Source organism: Vulpes vulpes, chromosome 6 (assembly GCF_048418805.1).
Source record: "Vulpes vulpes isolate BD-2025 chromosome 6, VulVul3, whole genome shotgun sequence".
Classification (NCBI taxonomy): Eukaryota; Metazoa; Chordata; class Mammalia; order Carnivora; family Canidae; genus Vulpes; species Vulpes vulpes.
Window position 1 is genome coordinate 91,628,972 of NC_132785.1, and position 18,457 is coordinate 91,647,428.

The 18,457-nt window shown below is 46.5% G+C and overlaps 1 protein-coding gene across 2 annotated transcripts in view; it reads left to right on the forward strand.

The window, feature by feature from the left end:
- Window positions 1-5,272: 5,272 nt before the first annotated feature.
- The window catches only part of SAMD4A (sterile alpha motif domain containing 4A), a 215,366-nt gene continuing 202,181 nt past the window's right edge, over window positions 5,273-18,457 (forward strand). The window contains exon 1 of one of the 2 annotated variants that reach the window (XM_026000658.2): window positions 5,273-6,338. In XM_026000658.2, coding sequence (XP_025856443.1) covers window positions 6,143-6,338 — 196 coding nt within the window. In that variant the 5' untranslated portion in view covers window positions 5,273-6,142. The remainder of the gene's footprint in view (window positions 6,339-18,457) is intronic. The other variant, XM_026000659.2, reaches the window with a different exon arrangement.

Consider the following 18,457-nt stretch of genomic DNA (forward strand, 5'->3'; position numbering starts at 1 on the left):
ATACTTCTTGGTGAATGAATTAGTGAATGAAATTCAGGAGTAGAGTCCAGAGCAGCAGAAAGTGGCCAAATGCTGGAGTCTTTGTATTTCAGGCCAAAGAGCCTGGAATGTATTCAATGTTGATTCAGAAACCACAGGAAGTGTCTGAACTGGGGCCTGGAAAGACCAGAGTTGAGGCCTGGAGATTTAGTAATGAGACTGAGACAAGACCCCGAGAGGAAGCAAACAGTCTCCTAAACAATTTTTGGGAGTTGAAGATCTAATTTTTGCAGTGTGGTTTTTTTTTGGAAACTTTCTAAATTTAATTATAGTCAATGGTCCTGGGCTTATGCAGTGTTTTGTTTTGTTTCAACTTTTGTATATATGGTAAAAAAATTAGAAAATATAGAGAAATAAAATAATAATTCTCAGTAACTCTACCATCCAGGGAAAATCATGAATAGTTATCATTTTGGTGGAAATCTTTTCAACAACTTTTACCTCCTGTGAATATATGCAATATGGAATGGATATGTGAAATTTTATTTGTGTTTATTATTATTTATTTTTTATTATTTGTTACTATTTATTTTATTGTTACATTTTCCTTATCAATTACATTACAAAAAATACAAAAAAATAAATTACATTTATATATGAAATTCAAATTATAATATATATAAACTTTTATGTTAGATAGAAAACACCATCTATCTTCAATATTGTAGCTTGAGGACCTGACACAGAATACTCAATATATAGTTATTAAATTATTGAATGAACAATAACTATTCATTGTCTTTTACCTTTATGTGGAGATTTTTTTTTAAAGATTTTATTTATTCATGAGAGACACACAGAGAGAGAGGCAGAGACATAGGCAGAGGGAGAAGCAGGCCCCATCGGGGAAGCCCGATGTGGGACTCGATCCTGGGATTCTGGGATCACGCCATGGGCCAAAGGCAGATGCTTTTGACTGCTGAGCCACCCAGGCATCCCTTTATGTGGAGATTTTAAGACTTTTGCTAATTTATACAGCAAATAGTTAAAGATAACTTGTTTTCTTTTGTTTATTTGTTTAAAGATTTTATTTATGTATTTGACAGGGAGAGAGCACAGGCTGGCAGAGAGACAGAGGCAGAGGGAGAAACAGACCCTCCACTGAGCAGGGAGCCTGTCACAGGGCCCTAGGATCCTGACCCAAGCCAAAGGCAGACACTTAACTGACTGAGCCACACAGGCACCCTAGATAGAGAGCATGTTTTAATGTCTCTATAACTAATGTACTTCCTTTTCTTGTTTTATTTTATTACTTCTAGAAGAAATGTGAATTTAAAATATATAGACATGGGCTCCTGGAGATATCTTATTGATACACACAGTACCTAGACATTTTCTTAAGCAGTGATTTATAAACATGGCACTGATTTGTCTGGACTTAGTCATCTTTGAAACAGTTGAACATGAGATATTTGATCAAAAGTATTATTCACTGAGCAAACACCAATTTCTTCCCTTCCCAGATTCTAGGAATGAGAAAAGCAAAAGAATGTTAAAAGAATGTTAATTCATTTGATATTCTCTTCTGTCATTCATATGGAGAATCTTTTGGTTGGCACACCACTATAGACTCAGTACCTGTGCTCTGTACTCACTGCTTAATCCAGTGCCTGGAACAAAGTAGGTGAGCAATAGGTATTTTTCAAGTGAATAAATAGAAAAATAGTGAACAGAGACCTATTAATAATCTCTTTTATCCCATATTTTCATTCCTTCTCCAAGTGGTGTGGGTTTTTAGTGCTTGTTAGCCACTCTTTAATTATCCATAAAAACTTGGTACAGGTTCATATGGGAAAATTTCACATTTAATACAAAAACATATATTTAGCTGATATAGTATTTTCTTCCTTCAGAGTCTTGACTTCACTTTGCAGAATAAAAAAGCAGCATCATGGGGTTTTATCTATACTTCCTTTCTCATCAGAGGAAAGGCCCAGAGAAAAGGGAAATCACAAGTATTGTGAACCCACAAAAACAAGAGGGACTAAAAATTCATTCACGCTCTTCTTTGTATTTCTCAAAAATAGCTCAAAAATTAGCTAAATCCAAATCTTTTCCTAGGTTAAAGCTGTAAGGACTACATTTTCCAGTAGGTGGCGTATTTTCTTCAGCATAAAGTAGAATTCTTGAACATTTGCCTCAAGGTTTGTTGATTGTTTTTTAGTTTTACTATTCCTTCAATAATGTGCAGGTGACAACAGATAAATTAATGAAACTGATGTTTCTTTTACCTTCTTTAAAAAGTGGAAACCTTGGCGGTTTTCAAAAGCCTCAGATGAGGAACTTGTACTTTCTGGCTGCCATTGATAGCAAGGTATAGGACCAGGGTAGACCACTTTAACCCTCCTCCCCATTTCCTGATAGGAGTTATTACTTAGGACTAGCTAATTGATAGTAATGTCTTGGAGCAAATGATGTCAAGATCTTTCTGCCCCTATAATAATAAAAAGAAAAAAAATCCTCACTGTCTTTAGAATTCTCTATTTCAGGGAAAACATTCATTAAATCATACAGATACCTTTCCTGGTTGATAATGGACTTAAAAATTATTCACATACCCTATTTTAATGGTAACACCTAAGCTTTTACAGCTCCACAAGACCTTTCACTACCCCCCAACAGATAGGTGCTCCCACATGTCTGACACCTACACCTAGTAAACGGTGCAGAAACTAGATTTGAGGAAGGAAAGCAGGATTGAAATTCCAGGGACATACGCTGGAGTTGAAAAACGGAAATGTTCATTACTGGAATAATATCTCAAATACTTTATCTACAAAAATATTGTGCTAGCAGTGAGTAGGGAAGGCTGAGTCTGAAGCACGCATTTCACTGATTTCTCAGAAGTACTCTTTTATAAACAAAGCTTCAAGTTACTGGAGAAAATGTTCAAGGGCTCAGCGTTTCACTGAAAACACGGAGCTGGCCGGATTTGGCATTCGAGTCCACCCGTGAATATTCACCTGATAATAGCAGGTACAGTGATTTTTAGGTTTTAGGGGATTTTTAACCAATCCTTCATTTTTTTCTTTTTTAAAGATTTTATGTATTTATTCATGAGAGACACACAGAGAGAGGCTGGGACACAGGCACAGGAAAGCCTGATTTAGGACTGGATCCCAGGACCCTGGGATCACGACCCTCTGAGCCACGCAGCCGCCCAGGCGCCCCTGGTCCTTTACTTTTGAGACTAGCTGGCAGCACTTTTCGGGCTCACCTTATGCCTTTCCAGCCCACCCTACGCCGCACGCACGTGGACCTCTGACCCAGGCCCGGCCTCGCGCGCTGTGCAGGCCCAGGTGAACTGGCCGGCCCCGCGACTCAGGCGAGCCGACAGGTGGCCTCGCTCGCCTCGCGGCCGCCCGGGGCGGCGCTCTTCCCCACTCCGGGCCCGCCGCCACCGCCCGCGCGCCAGGCCGAGCTCCCAGGCTGGCCCTAGCAGTCGGGCTGCCTCCCCAGGGGACAGCGGGGCCCAAGAGGGGCGCCAGGTCGCCCGCGAGGCCGCCCACAAGAGCAAAGGGCGGCCAAGGCCAGAGCCAGGTGAGGGGTGAGCAGGCCAGGCGCTCTTCGCACCCCTCGGGCCAGCGCCACCCGGGCCCGGCACCCACGCACGTCCAGCCCCGTGGACCGCCCCTCGGCTGCCTCCGCCCTTTGCTCAGCCATCCCGGGGACCCGCCCACGCCCCCAGCAGCCGTGACCCCAGGTCTCCGCCGCCCGCGGGCCAAGCGGACCAGCCGTCCCCGGGCCCCAGGAGTCGGCGAACCACATTCCCAAGGACGCGCAGCCGGCGCCCTCCGGGTCCTCTGCTGCCAGCGCTCCTGCGGCCGTAGGGCCCGACCTCCCCAGAACTCCCCGGAGGCCAGGGGAAGAATCCGCTCGGACCCCTCCCCTTCTCCAAACTTCTTCCCTCTGCGGGGCGGTCCTTCCAGCCCGACCCCTCTGCGCCATCCGGCTCCTCCCTCTCCGCCCCCCTCCCCTCCCCTCCCCTCCCCTCCTCCGGTCCCCACTGAGGAATCCGCCCCCCCACCCCGTCGCCGGCCGGGTCCGGGGATCCTCCCCCCGGCTCCCCCCGCGTGCCGCCGCCGCCGCCCGGGTTCCTCTCCCCCCTCTCGGGCGCTCCCTGCCAAGCCCATGATGTAATGGTGTATGTTAATCAGTAGCATGTGGGGAGCTCCGGCTCCGGCGGCTCAGTCCTCCGCGAGCCGACACTGGGGGCAGCAGCAGCGGCGGCGGCGGCGGCCCGGACCCGCAGCGCCGCACTCTCTCAGCGCCGCCCGCCCCGACGGCATGGCCCGCGGCCCGCGCCCCGGGCGCCCGCAGCCTCGCTGAGAGCCGCCGCGGCCCCGACCCCCGCGTGGGGCCCCGAGCCGCCGGGATGAGCCGCGCCGAGGTGAGCGCCCCCAGCCTCCCGCCCTCGGAGGGTCCCTGGGTCGCCTTCCCGAGAGACTTCCCCTCTGCTCGAGAACTTTGGGAGGCGGGAGGCGGGATGCTGGCTGCCAGCGGCCCCTCGAGGGCTGAGCCGCCGGGCTCTGCGCCCCGCAGCCCGCGGCCCCCGGACAGGCGTGCGCGGGGGGAGCCCCCGAAGCCGAACTTTCTTCTTTGCGGTCGTTGGGGGGCGTGTGCGGGCGGCGCGGAGCCGCAGTGTCCGCGGAGCCGCCCTGCCCGCCGGGGGAAGCAGGGCTCGGGACTCCGGCTGTCCCCGCGCTCGGCGCGCGCCCGGGCCCGTGCAGCCTTCGGCCTGGGAAGCGCGGGCGAGACGCTGGGCCGGCGGGACCCGCCCGTAGGCGGTGGCAGCCGGGGCGAATGCCTAAAGCACACACGCTCGTACACACAGACGCGCACGCACGCACACATCTGATCGCTCTGGGCGAAGCAGGCCCTCGGAGACCGCCCGGGCGGGCTGGAGCGGCGCGGCGCGGCGCGGCGCGGCGCGGCGCGGCGCGGGGGAACCGGGGCTCCGGCTGCGCCTCCGCCCGCTGGGCGCGGAGCTTTGGGTGGGGAGTTTATTTTTGTCTCGAGCTGCTGCCGCGGCTGCTCACGGCCTAAATCCAGAGGGGCGCCTGGCGGTGGAGATGCTGGCTGTTGCTGTAGATGGAGCTGCAGCCGCTCGGCTGCTTCTCCAGGAGGTGGAGGAGGAGGAAGAGAGGAGGAGGAGGAGGTGGTAGAGGAGGAGGTAGAGAACGAGGAGGAGGAGGAGGAGGTGGGCAGAGGAGGAGGTATAGGAGGAGGAGGAGGAGGAGGAGGAGGAGGAAGGAACTCGGGCTGCTGCTGCCTCCGCCTCTGTTTTGCATTAGCCCCCACCCCCACCCCCGCGCCCCTTCGCAGCCGCATTGCAAGTTTTCCGCGCGAGGAAGATCTGTTGCTGGTGCTGGCGTTTGCAGGCTCAGCCCTCGAGGCCACCCCGGGTGGGGTGTGTGGGGAGCACCGGCCGTTCGCAGAGGCAGCAACAGGAAGCCGTGGGGTCTCCTCCCGCACCTGGGAAGGAGGTTCCTGGCCATTCCCAGCACGGCAGTAGCTCCTCTCGCGCATCCGGGTGCGGAGGGGGCTGCCGGAATCTGGGGAACCAAACCCCCCGCGGGGCGCCCCCCCGCCCCCTCTGATGCCCTCGTTTCCCGGGCGCGCTCTCTCGCTGGCCGAGGTCTCACTGCAGCCTTTCTCTCCTTCCAGTGGTGATCGCCGCTCGGGAATGCGGGTGTGAAGGGTCCGAGCTGCCGCCCAGCGGGGAAGAGACCCCGGGACGCCGGAAATCACCATCCCGAAGCTGCGCGAAGGGGGGGAAAGAGCATTCTTTCAGTTTGTGTGCCTTGTGGGGAAATTTTTTTTTTTTTAATCGTTATTTTTTTTTTTTTGAAAAAGAAACATTTCCGTGCTACTGTCTGTCATCATCTCTGGGGAAATCAGCCAGAACCGCCGGAACGTAACTGCAACCAGACGAGAGAGGCAGGAGCCGAGGCAGTACCTGCAGCGTCCGGGCACCAGAGCCACCTTGGAACGGGAACGCGTCTCCGGCGGCCGTGGGGCTGCGGCTCCGCCAAACTTTGGGGCGGGCGGGGCGGGCTGGGGCGCCGAGGGGGCTTCGTAGACCGAGGGCCGCCCCCTAACCATGATGTTTCGCGACCAGGTCGGGGTGCTGGCGGGCTGGTTTAAGGGCTGGAACGAGTGCGAGCAGACTGTTGCGCTGCTGTCGCTGCTGAAGCGCGTGAGCCAGACCCAGGCCCGCTTCCTCCAGCTCTGCCTGGAGCACTCGCTGGCCGACTGCGCCGAGCTGCACGTCCTGGAAGGCGAGGCCAACAGCCCCGGTAAGTGCGCGGCCACCGCTGTCCCGCCTGGTACCCCCGGCCTCCCTCCCCCACCGCGTCCTGCTGCCCGCCCAGCCTCCGGCCTGGGCCCCGCCCCCGGCCTCCTCCCGGCGGGTGCGCGGAGGGCGCGAGCCCGGGGCCCTCGGCCGCCGCCCCCCCCCCCCCCCCAGCCGGTCCCTGCCGCCCACTTACCTCCGCCGGCCGCTTTGGGGTTTTGCCTACTGTCAACTCCTTCAGCCCATTCCGTGTGGTAGCCACGGTAGCATGAATGATTGGTTTTTCTCTCATGCAGTTTCCTGGGAAATAAGTAAGTCAGGTCACGTAGAGTCTGGATTTTCTGGGCTTTTTTTTTTACCCCCCTTCTCATTCTTTTTCTTTTGGGCAACGTGGCTCTCTGGATTTCAGCAACACATGAAGAAGCCGGACTGCCCTTCAGAAAGCCAAGCTTTGATTAGGCTGTATGAGGAATACATGGAAATTCAATGTGATTATTTCCTTTTCCCCCATGGATATTCCAGTTTTAGAGCTCTGTCTTCAGACCAATACGCAGGTGACGCTACAGACTATTCAGATGGTATTTGCAGTTTGTATACTGTGGGGTTATACTTATCCTTCAGGGCCTTCTGGTATTGATAGGAATCTTGTAGAAAGGATCTTACAGGAAGGGTCTCGGTGGAAAGCAGGCATGAACCAGGGCCCTTAATGCTTTCTGTTGGAAAACTTTACTGAATATAACAGAATTGTGTCATATTACTCTGCTAGCATTTACAGACATCTCAACTAGTATAGAAAGTGAATATACAGGGAAGGTTCAGCAGTTTTCTATTTGCTAGCATGGGTGGTGACAGACAGAAATTATATCCCCGGGTGGGGAGGTGTGGGGTAAGGAAATGGGATGGAGAAAGGTCTGTTGGTTGTAATTTTGGATGGGGGAAATTCTTCAGCTCATGCTGCAGCAGGAGGGTGAACAGAGCCCCCAGTGTTTACGCAGAGAAAAGAATGCAGGGTCCTCTTCCAGCTGTTCCATGTTAAAGCCGCCAGCCTGCAAGACTCAGCAGAGGTCTGGGCTGCCATTTGATGACAAGGTCCAGTCCAGGGCAGCCGGGCCTGGGAGAAACTAAAGTGAGTGAGCGTGCTGTCAGGGCAGCAAGAGGAGAGCTGGCCTCCCTCTTTACTCCTCCTCCCTGATGTGGTGCTCATGAGGCTGAAAACCCTTGGATGGGATGTTTCCATATATAGAATCATAGGCTGGAAGTCAGCCGGGAAATCCTCACAGCTCTTTTCCTGACCACTCAGGGCTGCACCCAGAGGTCCCTGTGCTGCCAGGTGTGGAAGGCCACACTGAGAGAGATCACACAGGCCCCACTGGGATTCAGCCCCGAGCCCAGACAGCCCACCCTGTTACTCACAAGGGTGGCAGAGGCAGGGCCCCTTCTGTTCAGTTTAGTTCCACATTTATAAATAGCCTAAGGGCCAGCCTCCTGCATAAGGGTGTAGGAGCATAACTAGGAAAACCGATGATCTACTCTCTTGACTTCTGTCCTTGATATGACAGGGTTGCCTGGTTCACCTGCTTGATATTTGTTTTCTCAAGGTTTGACAAATAAGGTTATGTAAACTTTCGTGTGTTATAGAATGCAGACGATTTAAGTATAGTAATTGATGTTGAATGCTTGACTTCAGTGCCTGTAGAGACTATTTCAAATACTGATAATGAATCTTTAGGTTACTCAAATGTTAGAGCAACATTTTTTGCCCTCTGAGTTAAAAGAGACTTTTTCTCCACATAGCATCAGTTCAGCAAGTGAAAGCATTAAATGTGTGGTATAAAAAGTAGTTGCTTACTCTAAAAAACCTTGTCATTTATAAACCCAAGAAAAATATGAACTTCTCTGAGTTTTTATAAGTCATTTGGTAATCCCCTCCCACCCCCAATTTTATTTTACTGCACTTACTTGTGTAAACCTACCTGTTCATGCTGCCAAGTGCTATAGAGGTACAAAATCTAGAGCCATTACGTAAGACAGGGACTGTTTTCCGGTTTCTGAATTAATCTTTCAACCTGGAGATTTTGCTTCCTTGGAAACCTTTGCACTTGTTTTGTTGTGTGGCCAGGACAGAAATTCATTAGGAAGGTTGTGTGATGCTTCCATATACTTCTCTATGGGGATCATAAAGAGCATCAGGATTTGTCATGGTATATCCATGTCTGGAGTGTGGCGCTCTCACGTATCTGGAACCTAGCCAAGAACCAGGAAAGGGGCATAAATGCCCACTCAGCAACCAGAATAGATGACATGAAGTATGAGAGAATACTTCAAACCCTTTCTTAGAACATATTTTTATTTTATTATTTTTTAACATTTTTATTTTAGACAACAACCCTAACAATTTTTTTAATGTGAAAAGTAATCCATAGCAAATTAGGGTTAGCACATTGAGAATGGGACATGGGCAGCTGTAACCAGCAGTGCAAAGTGACCCTAGAGAGCTTGGCAGCTGGGAAAGATAGAGACATTATAACTTAAGACACAGGAATTGGGAACAGAAGCCCTGGAGGTTTGGGAATGTGAGAGTAGGAACCCTCAATTGATCTTGCAGGCATTACTCTGTAATAATGTAAATCAGTAATTACTGTTTACCATGAATGAGAGTAAACTACCAGAAATGGTACGTTTTTAAATACGCTTTTTGAGAAGAGAGGGAAATATGCCATAAACTTTGAAAATATTGACACTCAAGATAATTAACCTCCAAGGCTGTTTTGGTGTGTAAGGCTCATACCCATTCAGAAAACTAGGTTGTGTAGAATGACTCATTCATTGGCTGGCTGAGGTTTCCTATACCAAAATCATCATGTCTCACTTACTTTACTTTGTAATCATCAATTAAAAAAACACATATTTCTTCTGGTGTTGAGAGATTTTAAACCTTGGTGAATGGGAACCAAATTCATATCTGAGGCATGATCTCAGTATAATAAAAAATTTAATTAGTCATAGTATGAACTTGGCTCTGATTTCTCCAGGACTGACTTTAAATAGAGATAATTTTTCACATCAGACATGGTTTGTTTGGAGATCTGTGGGATGTATTTTGACGCTAACTTTTTAGTCTCTTAAATTTAGAATTTGTTGAGAAGTTAGTGATTCACCGGTTTATCCTTTGCCTCGGGTTCATGGTCATCTGAGATCCAAAAAAATGGTTGAGCCAATCTCTATTGGTTTGTGTGTGTGTGTGTGTGAGAGAGAGAGAGAGAGAGAGAGAGAGAGAGAGAGAAAGAGAGAGTTTCACTCTAGATTATGTGTAAGTGGGTATTGTTCCTAAGTAGAAGTTGGTTTCCAGAACCCTCAAATCGCAGATTAGCACTTTAGCCACCAGCCCAGATTAACCTGGAGACTTCTGGAGTCTCAGTTTGTTTCTGGGCCTAACAGGTCCTGTGATGCATAAAAATAGCAAAAATGGAACTTTTTGATTTTACTTGCAGTTTCCTAAAGAAAAATAGGTTGGATGGCATTGTTTATTCATGACTTTTGTCATTTGGACTTGAAATAAGTTTTGCAATGGAAACTGTAAGAAATTGATGTGCACAAGTAAATCCATAAAGACTTACAAAACAGTGCATACTTTGTGGGGCAATTGCATATGTTTGTAATAAATAAATGGCAAAAAGATTGTTGCTTTACTTAACATTTAAACACAAGAGAAAAGATCTGAAACGGCAATGCTTGAGACAAAACTAATTGTGGAGATAGAAAAAGGACCTGTGTGCATATTTACTTTCCTTAGAGAGTGAATATGTTGCTTTTGTGATTTTTTTATGGTGTTTGGCATGCCATACCCTGAGTTACTTTTTTAGATCACAAATGGAGTCAAAGGAAAGCAGAAGAATTGAGAATTTTCTGATGATACTGGAGAAGATCTTGTTTGGAGTTCTTCCTTTTGCTTACTCATTCAGCACTCATTTTCTGACTACCTACAGCTCTCCTGCCCCTGTGTTGTGCAGTGGGAACACAGAGGTACCTTATTATGTTCCAGTGATTGGTGCATAGATACCCAGTGTTGAGTGACTAATGTGGCATCATAGGTGCTGAAGCATAGGTATGGGAATAAAAAGGATGGAGGGAGGGCTTCTGGGAGCATTGTGAATCTAGCAGCTAATTGTCTGGGGGAGTCAGAGAAGACTTCACTGGAGAAGGGATGTGTTTGTGTTGAATTTGAAGGGTGCATGGGAGTTGGTTCAGTAAGTCCAAAGGATTGTTGAGAGTAGGCATAAAGGCATTTTTCGAGCAGAAGGGATAGCTTCGATAAAAATGTTGCCTTATGAAATGGTGAGTTCAGAGTGGCTAGGAGAGTACAGAATGCTGACCTCTAAGAGGCCGAAGTTAAAACAGATGCTGTGTGGGTATGCAGAATTTTGCCAGCTAAGGTGTTTGGACTCAATCCTGCAGAGATGATAGAAAACCCAACAGGGCTTTTAGGAAAGGAGTTAAAAGAAGGAAGGTGTATGTTTGTGTGTGCATTTGTGTGTGTATTTGTACACTTTTGGGAAAGACCTTCTAATATATGCATGATTCTCTGAGAGGCAAAAATGGGAGAAGTAAGGCAAAGTTTGGTTCAGTTCAGTTTCCATTTTGATCACCTGGTGGCATCATCAGCTCAGGGCAGCTTTGTTGCTTTCAGCATTGATCTGTGGGGAAGAAAGGATTGATGTGGAAACGAAAAGAAGGTATTGTCCAGGTGGGCATTTATTTGTATCCATGGGAAGGCATATGTTGTAAAGGATTCTTAGAGTTTGGATTTTGAAATCAGAGTGGGCTAGTCAATTAATTTCTGAGCCTCAGTTTTCTTATCTGTAAAATGGAGCTAATAAAACCTTGTTATTGTCCAGAAGTTACTTGTTAGTAATGCAGTGAGGGCCTATTCTATCACTCAGGCTTAAATTTGCCTCTAATTTATGTAAAGTTGTCTCGAATTAATGTAGACTTTATATGAATAATGATTTTGTAGATGACAGGAACTCTTTTTATCTGAAGGATTATCAGGAAGAGATTGTAGATGACTTGGCCCCCTGAAAAGATATGAGTCTGCTTCACTCCATCATCTGCATCTCAGTTTTGTTCTATTCTTTATCATGTTGAATCCTAAAAAAAATTCAACCCTGGCCCAGTTTTCCTACATAACACTTTTTTCTTTCAGTTGGTAAATATGAAAAGCAGAAGTCGTTTTGTTGAATGAGATGTGTAAGGACTTTCTATCTGAAGCACTTTCCACCTAGGGTGTTGTCATTTTCTGTGGGTTGACCTAGTGTGACGGGTGGCAGGTCACACACATTTATACCCTCTGTTGTGAAGAAATTGGATTTGGTTGTTTAGTTTGGGTGCTCTAGGGCTTCAGCAACTGAGTATGTGTTCTAAACAGGTCCCGTCATGGGAACCCTGGGTGGCGCAGCGGTTTAGCGCCTGCCTTTGGCCCAGGGCGCGATCCTGGAGACCCGGGATCGAGTCCCACGTCAGGCTCCCGGTGCATGGAGCCTGCTTCTCTCTCTGCCTCTCTCTCTCTCTCTCTCTGTGTGACTATCATAAATATTTAAAAATAAAAAAATAAATAAACAGGTCCCATCAAAGTAAGTAAGAAGCAGACAAACTTAACAGCAGTCCATTGGTGTGTTTATGTTTAAATAAACAAAGCAGGGTGAAATGAAGGTCATGAGGGCTTGAGAAGTAGCCGGAAACTTCCCAGTGAATCCTGCACAGGTGTGATTCTAAAGAGAATGGTGACACCACCAGAGAAGACAAAGTACCTCTCTTCCTTGACCTGAGGAGAAATTTGGAGGTTTGCATCTCTGAGTGAAGTGCTCTGTATAACTCATCTGCTAGGAAAGGTGTGGTGATTTTTTTCTTTTTAATATATTACTGTTGCTTTGAGTTTTTGGCTGGTTCCTTTCTTTCCATTCCTCCTAATCATTCCTTCCAAGGCCTTACTGACTTCCACCAGTTCACATAGATTAAGATGCAGAATCAGGTATCTCCTCTGAGCTATTTTTTTGAATCTGTGAAGCTGCCTGAGGCAGGAATCTCCCAAGGAAAGCAGAACTTTCAGAATGGGAGCTGAGCTTTCTTTCTCTCTTGGTTAGCTAATCAAGGCTGGGGCCTTGCTTTGAAACCTGTACTCCAGAAGCCAGTGTGGAATTTGGGACGAAATAGCCTGCTTTTATGCAGGATCATGTCACTCTGTTGGACTCAAGCTAGTTGTAGAGTTTTGTTCTCATTCCACATATCAACACTGTAATATGGTTTTCCTTCTCTTGGTTTCCCAGGGGAAAAAAAAATCAAATGATTCAGTGGTTTCTTTTACACATTAGATGATACCATCAGATGGTACTTGGCAAAGACTATTGGGTAAGAAACTGTGGTACCAAGTTCCTCATCACATATTAATTCACCAAATACCCTAGCCCCTATCTGAGAGCAAGGTACATGTTGAAAGGTAAAGTAGGTGTAATGATTCTTCTCAAGGAATTTAGACTTGAGTTGTGGAAGTAAAACAAGTATATATATAGATAGATAGATATAGATATAGATATAGATATAGATATAGATATGGATATATATTGGTTAGACTATGAACTATATATATATATATATATATATATATATATATATATATGTTAGACTATGAACAGTTACTAAATGCTGGGGTTCCCATGGAAGAACAAACCTGGGAGAGAACAGGATGGGCTGGGTAGTCCAAGCAATAATGAGTGGAAGAAATAAACCTGAATGTGTCATTTGAAATGAGTGCTATAAGGCCCACACAATTCTTGCCTTTTTAATATCTCTAACGCAAGTTTTATTAAGGAAACCACACACATAGGGGGATCCCATGCATGAGCCATCTAAGGAGCAAACTCCCTGGGTCTTTGAAGAGTGAGTAGGAATACGTTAGAGATAGGGGAGCATGATGCCTGTTCATCAGGAATGATCTCCTGAATGGAAGGAGTAATCCAAACACTTCCATTACTTCTAATGTTTAAAGGTAGGAAAATGAAACATCTGCTTACCTAATATTTTTATCCCTAAAGTTATCCATAAAATGATCAAATGTAGTAATAGTTCTCTTGGCTTCTCCTAGTAGGATACTTTTATGTGTTACTTTGATTAGAACTAGTGTTCAGCAGGCACATTTTCAACATGTGTAGGAAAAGACAAACGTGACTTAGACTACTTCTCAAAATATAATGTGCTTACAAATCATTTGGAGATCTTGTTAAACTGAAAACTCTCATTGAGGAGGTCTGTATTTCTAATAAGCCCCCAGGTGATGCTGATGCTGCTGCAGGTCTGCGGACCACTCATTGAGTAGAAAGAGCGTAGACGTACGAGAGGTGGAAAGTTATTTAGAGGCAATTGGTGCATTGGTTTTCAAGTTTTATGGATGTGTATCAGAAGATTTTTGTTTGCAGATGTAAATTTCTCTGAAGGCTTATGGAAAGTGGATGCCCCTCCCTCTTCCCACCTCCAACCCTAACTCCAAGGAGAGCAGTTTGAAAATCGTCTCTGTCCAAGCACTACGATTTCTTCCCCTGGCTCAGAGACATTAGAACTGTCTCTTCCAGCCCGAAATGAGTCTGGGTTTGAGGAGAGCAGAGCTGAGCTCTGTTATAGCATTTTCCCCAAGCTTTTTAGAGGTGCCTCTCTGCTGGAATTTCTAGGCATTCTAATGATCAGTGTCCCATGGAAAATGAGGCTCCAGGAGAGATTCGTTTTTTGCTGATGCTATGGGCTGTAAAGTTGAGCTGGAAAGAGCAGGAATGTTAATTCCAGAGACCGGATGGCAGAGATCTCTCTTCCTACTTCCCCAGTGCACTCCCATACAGCACAATCATCGGAATTTCTGAGGCAGCCCATCCTGATCTGTCAGTAGAATTCAAGTGTTTGTGTGTGCAGCATAAATACATATAGAGCATTGACTTTCATCGTATACATTTTGGTCTGTGTGAGTATGTGCAGCAAATACGTGATTGAAATGTGACTGAATTGGCAATGCTGGATCACTTTTGAATTCCTGAAGAGTCATAAAGGAATAGAGGAATCATGAAAACCTAGATAAATAACATTCTCCGTCTGTAAAAGAAAAAAGGTGGGAGAAAGTAGATTCTGTGCAAGGACCTGTGAAGTTAACACAAGTCTTGTGTCAGATACCAGAAGAACAATTGAAACTTGATTTGTGAGCATTTGAATGAGGAATTAGGAAGCGGCCTGGTTTTCCTAAGAATGGGAAGAATGGGTCGCGACTAGCTAATGTCATTTCCTTTTTGATGGGAGAATGGGAGAGGAAGAGAGATTGCATACAAGAGACTTCTGTATTCTGGACAGATCGCAGGAATTCTGATTCCCGTATCTGAATTTTAGCGCAGCCTTTCACAAATCCCCTTGTTTCCTGCTGAATAAAGTGGAGGCATGAGGGCTGGGTCAGAGTCGAGTTATGTGGCCTTAGAGTGGCTTCAGTAACTGACAGGCAGGCCTGGCTCAGGCCTCTGTCAGCCTTAAAGGGAGGACTTTGGTACCATGCCTCAGGCTCATATGTTCTACATCATTATTCATGTTAACGTGTGACTTCACCTAGGGTCCCCAAGAAAGCAGAGCCTTAGGCAAGGGCTGGCACGCAGGTAGTTTATTTAGGGCACTGATCCCAGGGACAGGAAAGGGTACTGCGGAAAGAAACAGGAGGAGGAAAAGCCAACACAAGATTATGTTATCCAGCTTCACTGCTGCTGACTGTGCCTCAGAAGAGCTAGACAAGGTGGCTTGTGTCCATGGCTCCCTGCTCCCCTTGGTCAAGGGCTGCCCTGGGGGTATCGAGTCTCTGTGCTACCAGCTTAGTACGTGTGTGAGTGCTGAGCCTTCTTCAGTGTCCCACAGTGTGGTATCGGAGAAGCCACAAGGCAGAAAGCTAGAGAGAAGTACAGCTGAGGCAGGGTGCTGTCACGTTATACCCGCCTGAGGCTGGTGGCCACAGCGAGGACTGCAGGGTAAGTTGTGCTGAGAAGGTGGAGTTATCAAATCTGTGGGTGAACCTAGAGAGGGATAGCTGAACCTAGGGGGCCCTGATGACAAACTCATGATCCAAAATATTTGAATGTAGGGCAGCTCGGGTGGCTCAGCGGTTTAGTGCCACCTTCGGCCCAGGGCGTGATCCTGGGGACCCAGGATGGAGTCCCACATCGGGCTCCCTGCATGGGGCCTGTTTCTCCCTCTGCCTGTGTCTCTGCCTCTCTCTGTGTATGTCTCTCATGAGTAAATAAATAAAATCTTTAAAAAAATTTTTGAATGTAACAGGATGACTCCTGAATCACTGTTAGCATAGCCTCTATGTTTGTATCTCCTAAACCTCGGGTCGAAGAGGATGGCTTAGCGGTAGCGTGCAGGAAAAGGAGTCCTGGCACTTAGTAGACCTAGAATTTAGAATGATTAATGGCACAATGCGGTTGCTTCCAAAGCCACTTAAACCTTTAATAATACATTGTCTGTATAATATAGTATATAATGATATTGTCTTCAGAAATGTGTCTTCTCTGCAGGCCAGACTGTGCCTTGAGTCCAGGGAGCAGTTCTGGTACACACTTTGAGGGAGATGGACAGGTCAGGATGTGGCCAGAGGAAAGAGGCTGGTGGGGCACTTGAGGAACCAGGGGAGCATTTAGAGTAGAGGAACAGATGGGCAGAGAACATGACACTTGTCATTGGTTCCTTGAAAGTCTGGTGCAGAGTTGAGGGCTTTAATTCTGCATCCACGTAGAGGGTAGCATATAGAAGCCAAAGTTCCTTCAACTCAAAGTAAAGAAAAGCTTTATAATGATTAGAGCTCCCAGACAGTGGCCTAAGCTGCTGTAAGAGGCAGTGGCTTGGCTTTCACCAGAGGTGGGCAAGCATTTGGAACAGTGCAGGGCACTGAATAATTCTGAATAAGACTGGCTCCTATTTACTGAGTGCCTGCTCTGTGCCAGGCACATTACTAAATTCCTTGCATACATTATCTCATTTATTCATCCCAGGCACCCTATGAAAGGAGGTAGGAGCTGTCATTATTCCATTGGTCAGAGAGGAAACAAGCGGTCTGACTTCCAGACTATTCCACGTGCTTCTCCACTGCAGGGACTCAGTGGGTTCCTTTAAAAAAAAGAAAACTGTGATCTTTTTGATGACCTCCAAAGTCCCTTCCAACCTTAAGATTCTGTGGTTTAGGTGAATCAGGTATAAGCATAAGAAAACAAAGCTATTGGGAGCAGAGGAGAGAGACAATATGAGTGAATGAATAAGGGTCGTCTTAAGAGTCTTCTTTAGTTTTGTTTTTTTTTTAAGATTTTATGTATTTATTCATGAGACACTCCCCCTCCCCCCCCCCCCCCCACACACACACAGAGACAGAGACACAGGCAGAGGGAGAAGCAGGCTCCCATGCTGGAAGCCCAAAGTGGGACTCGATCCCAGGACTCCAGGATTATGCCCTGAGCCAAAGGCAGATGCTCAACCACTGAGCCACCCAGGTGTCCCATCTTCTTTAGATTCTTTCCAGTGTATTCCTTCTGAACTTCTTGACCTGTTTGTGCCACCTATTTGTGGTTTTTAAGAAATATGTAGAATGATTTTTTGGTTTTCTTTTGAAGTAGGGAGTGAGGTGAGGCTAGATCACTATGATGAGTAGGACCACCCTATTTAAGAGAAGATGTAATAGGGGTGCCTGGGTGGCTCAGTCGGTTAAGCATCTGCCTTTGGTTCAGGTCACGATCTTGGGGTCCTGGGATCGAGCCCCACATCTGGCTATCATCTGCTTAGCAGAATATCTGCTTCTCCCTATTCCTCTTCTGCGTTCTCTCTCCCTTTCTCCCTCTATCTCAGATAAATAAATCTTAAAAAAGAAAGAAAAGATGTAGTGAACTGAATTGGATCTTGTTTCTTTTGGGTCACACAAGAGCAATGATTAAGCTCTGAAAGTGTCAGTCATTTATTAGCAGAAGTAACTCATAATTGCAATCTCTATCTCCAAATTTTTTTGTTGTTGTTTCTCCATGTGGTTCTAAAAGTGATGATATGATATATTCTTTGTAGGGTAATGGCTACCTTTTATTTTTTTAAACACTTTTTTTTTTAAAGATTTTATTTATTTATTCATGAGAAACACATAGAAAGAGGCAGAGACATAGGCAAAGGGAGAAGCAGCTCCCTCTGGGGAGCCCGATGTGGGACTCGATCCCAGGACCCTAGGATCCTGACCTGAGCCGAAGGCAGATGCTCAACCCAGCCATCCAGGTGTCCCGCACTTTTTTTTTTTTTTTTTAAAGATTCTATTTATTTGTTTCAAAGAGAGAACAAGAGAGCACACATAGGGGGAGTGGCAGAGGGAGAGGGAGTGGGAGAGGGAGAAGCAGCCTCCCTGCTTACCAGGGAATCGGGGCTCAATCCTAGGACCCTGGGATCATGACCTGAGCCGAAGGCAGCTGCTTAATTGGCTGAGCCACCCAGGGACCCCTAAAAAACACTTTCTGTGTGTCAAGCACTGTGCAGATAGATAACTACACAACTATTATCTCCAGTTATCAAACAGATGAATGATACAAAGAAGCAGAACTAATGGTTGTGACAAATTAAATGCAATATATTGCAGTAATTAGATAATGTACTTATGACCCAGAGTTTAGCATGTAGTATGTGCTTATTGACTAATTTCAAAATTATGTAAATCCACAAAGTAGATCGTATTTCCACTTTACAGAAGAGGGAGTTTAGGTGGAGAGTGGTTAGAAAAGCCCCTGAGGTGTTTCTGATCCAAAAGCCTGTGTTGAATCCTCACCACCACTTGAATGCTGCAGGTCCCTTCCAGTCCTTAGGTAAATAAAAATGTTGAAGTTTAAATGAAAAATGCTTAAGGATATTTAATGGTAATTTTAATACATCTCCCTCTAACATTTTATAAATCTAATCTTGGAAGAATTCTTTTTGGCTTGTCCATTTTAATCCTATGTAGCTTGATATGGTTTAGCTTCTTGTTTCCATTGGCTTTTTTTTTTTTTTAATTAGCGAAAAGCATCAATTCAGACATTTCCCTTCCTGTAAGGA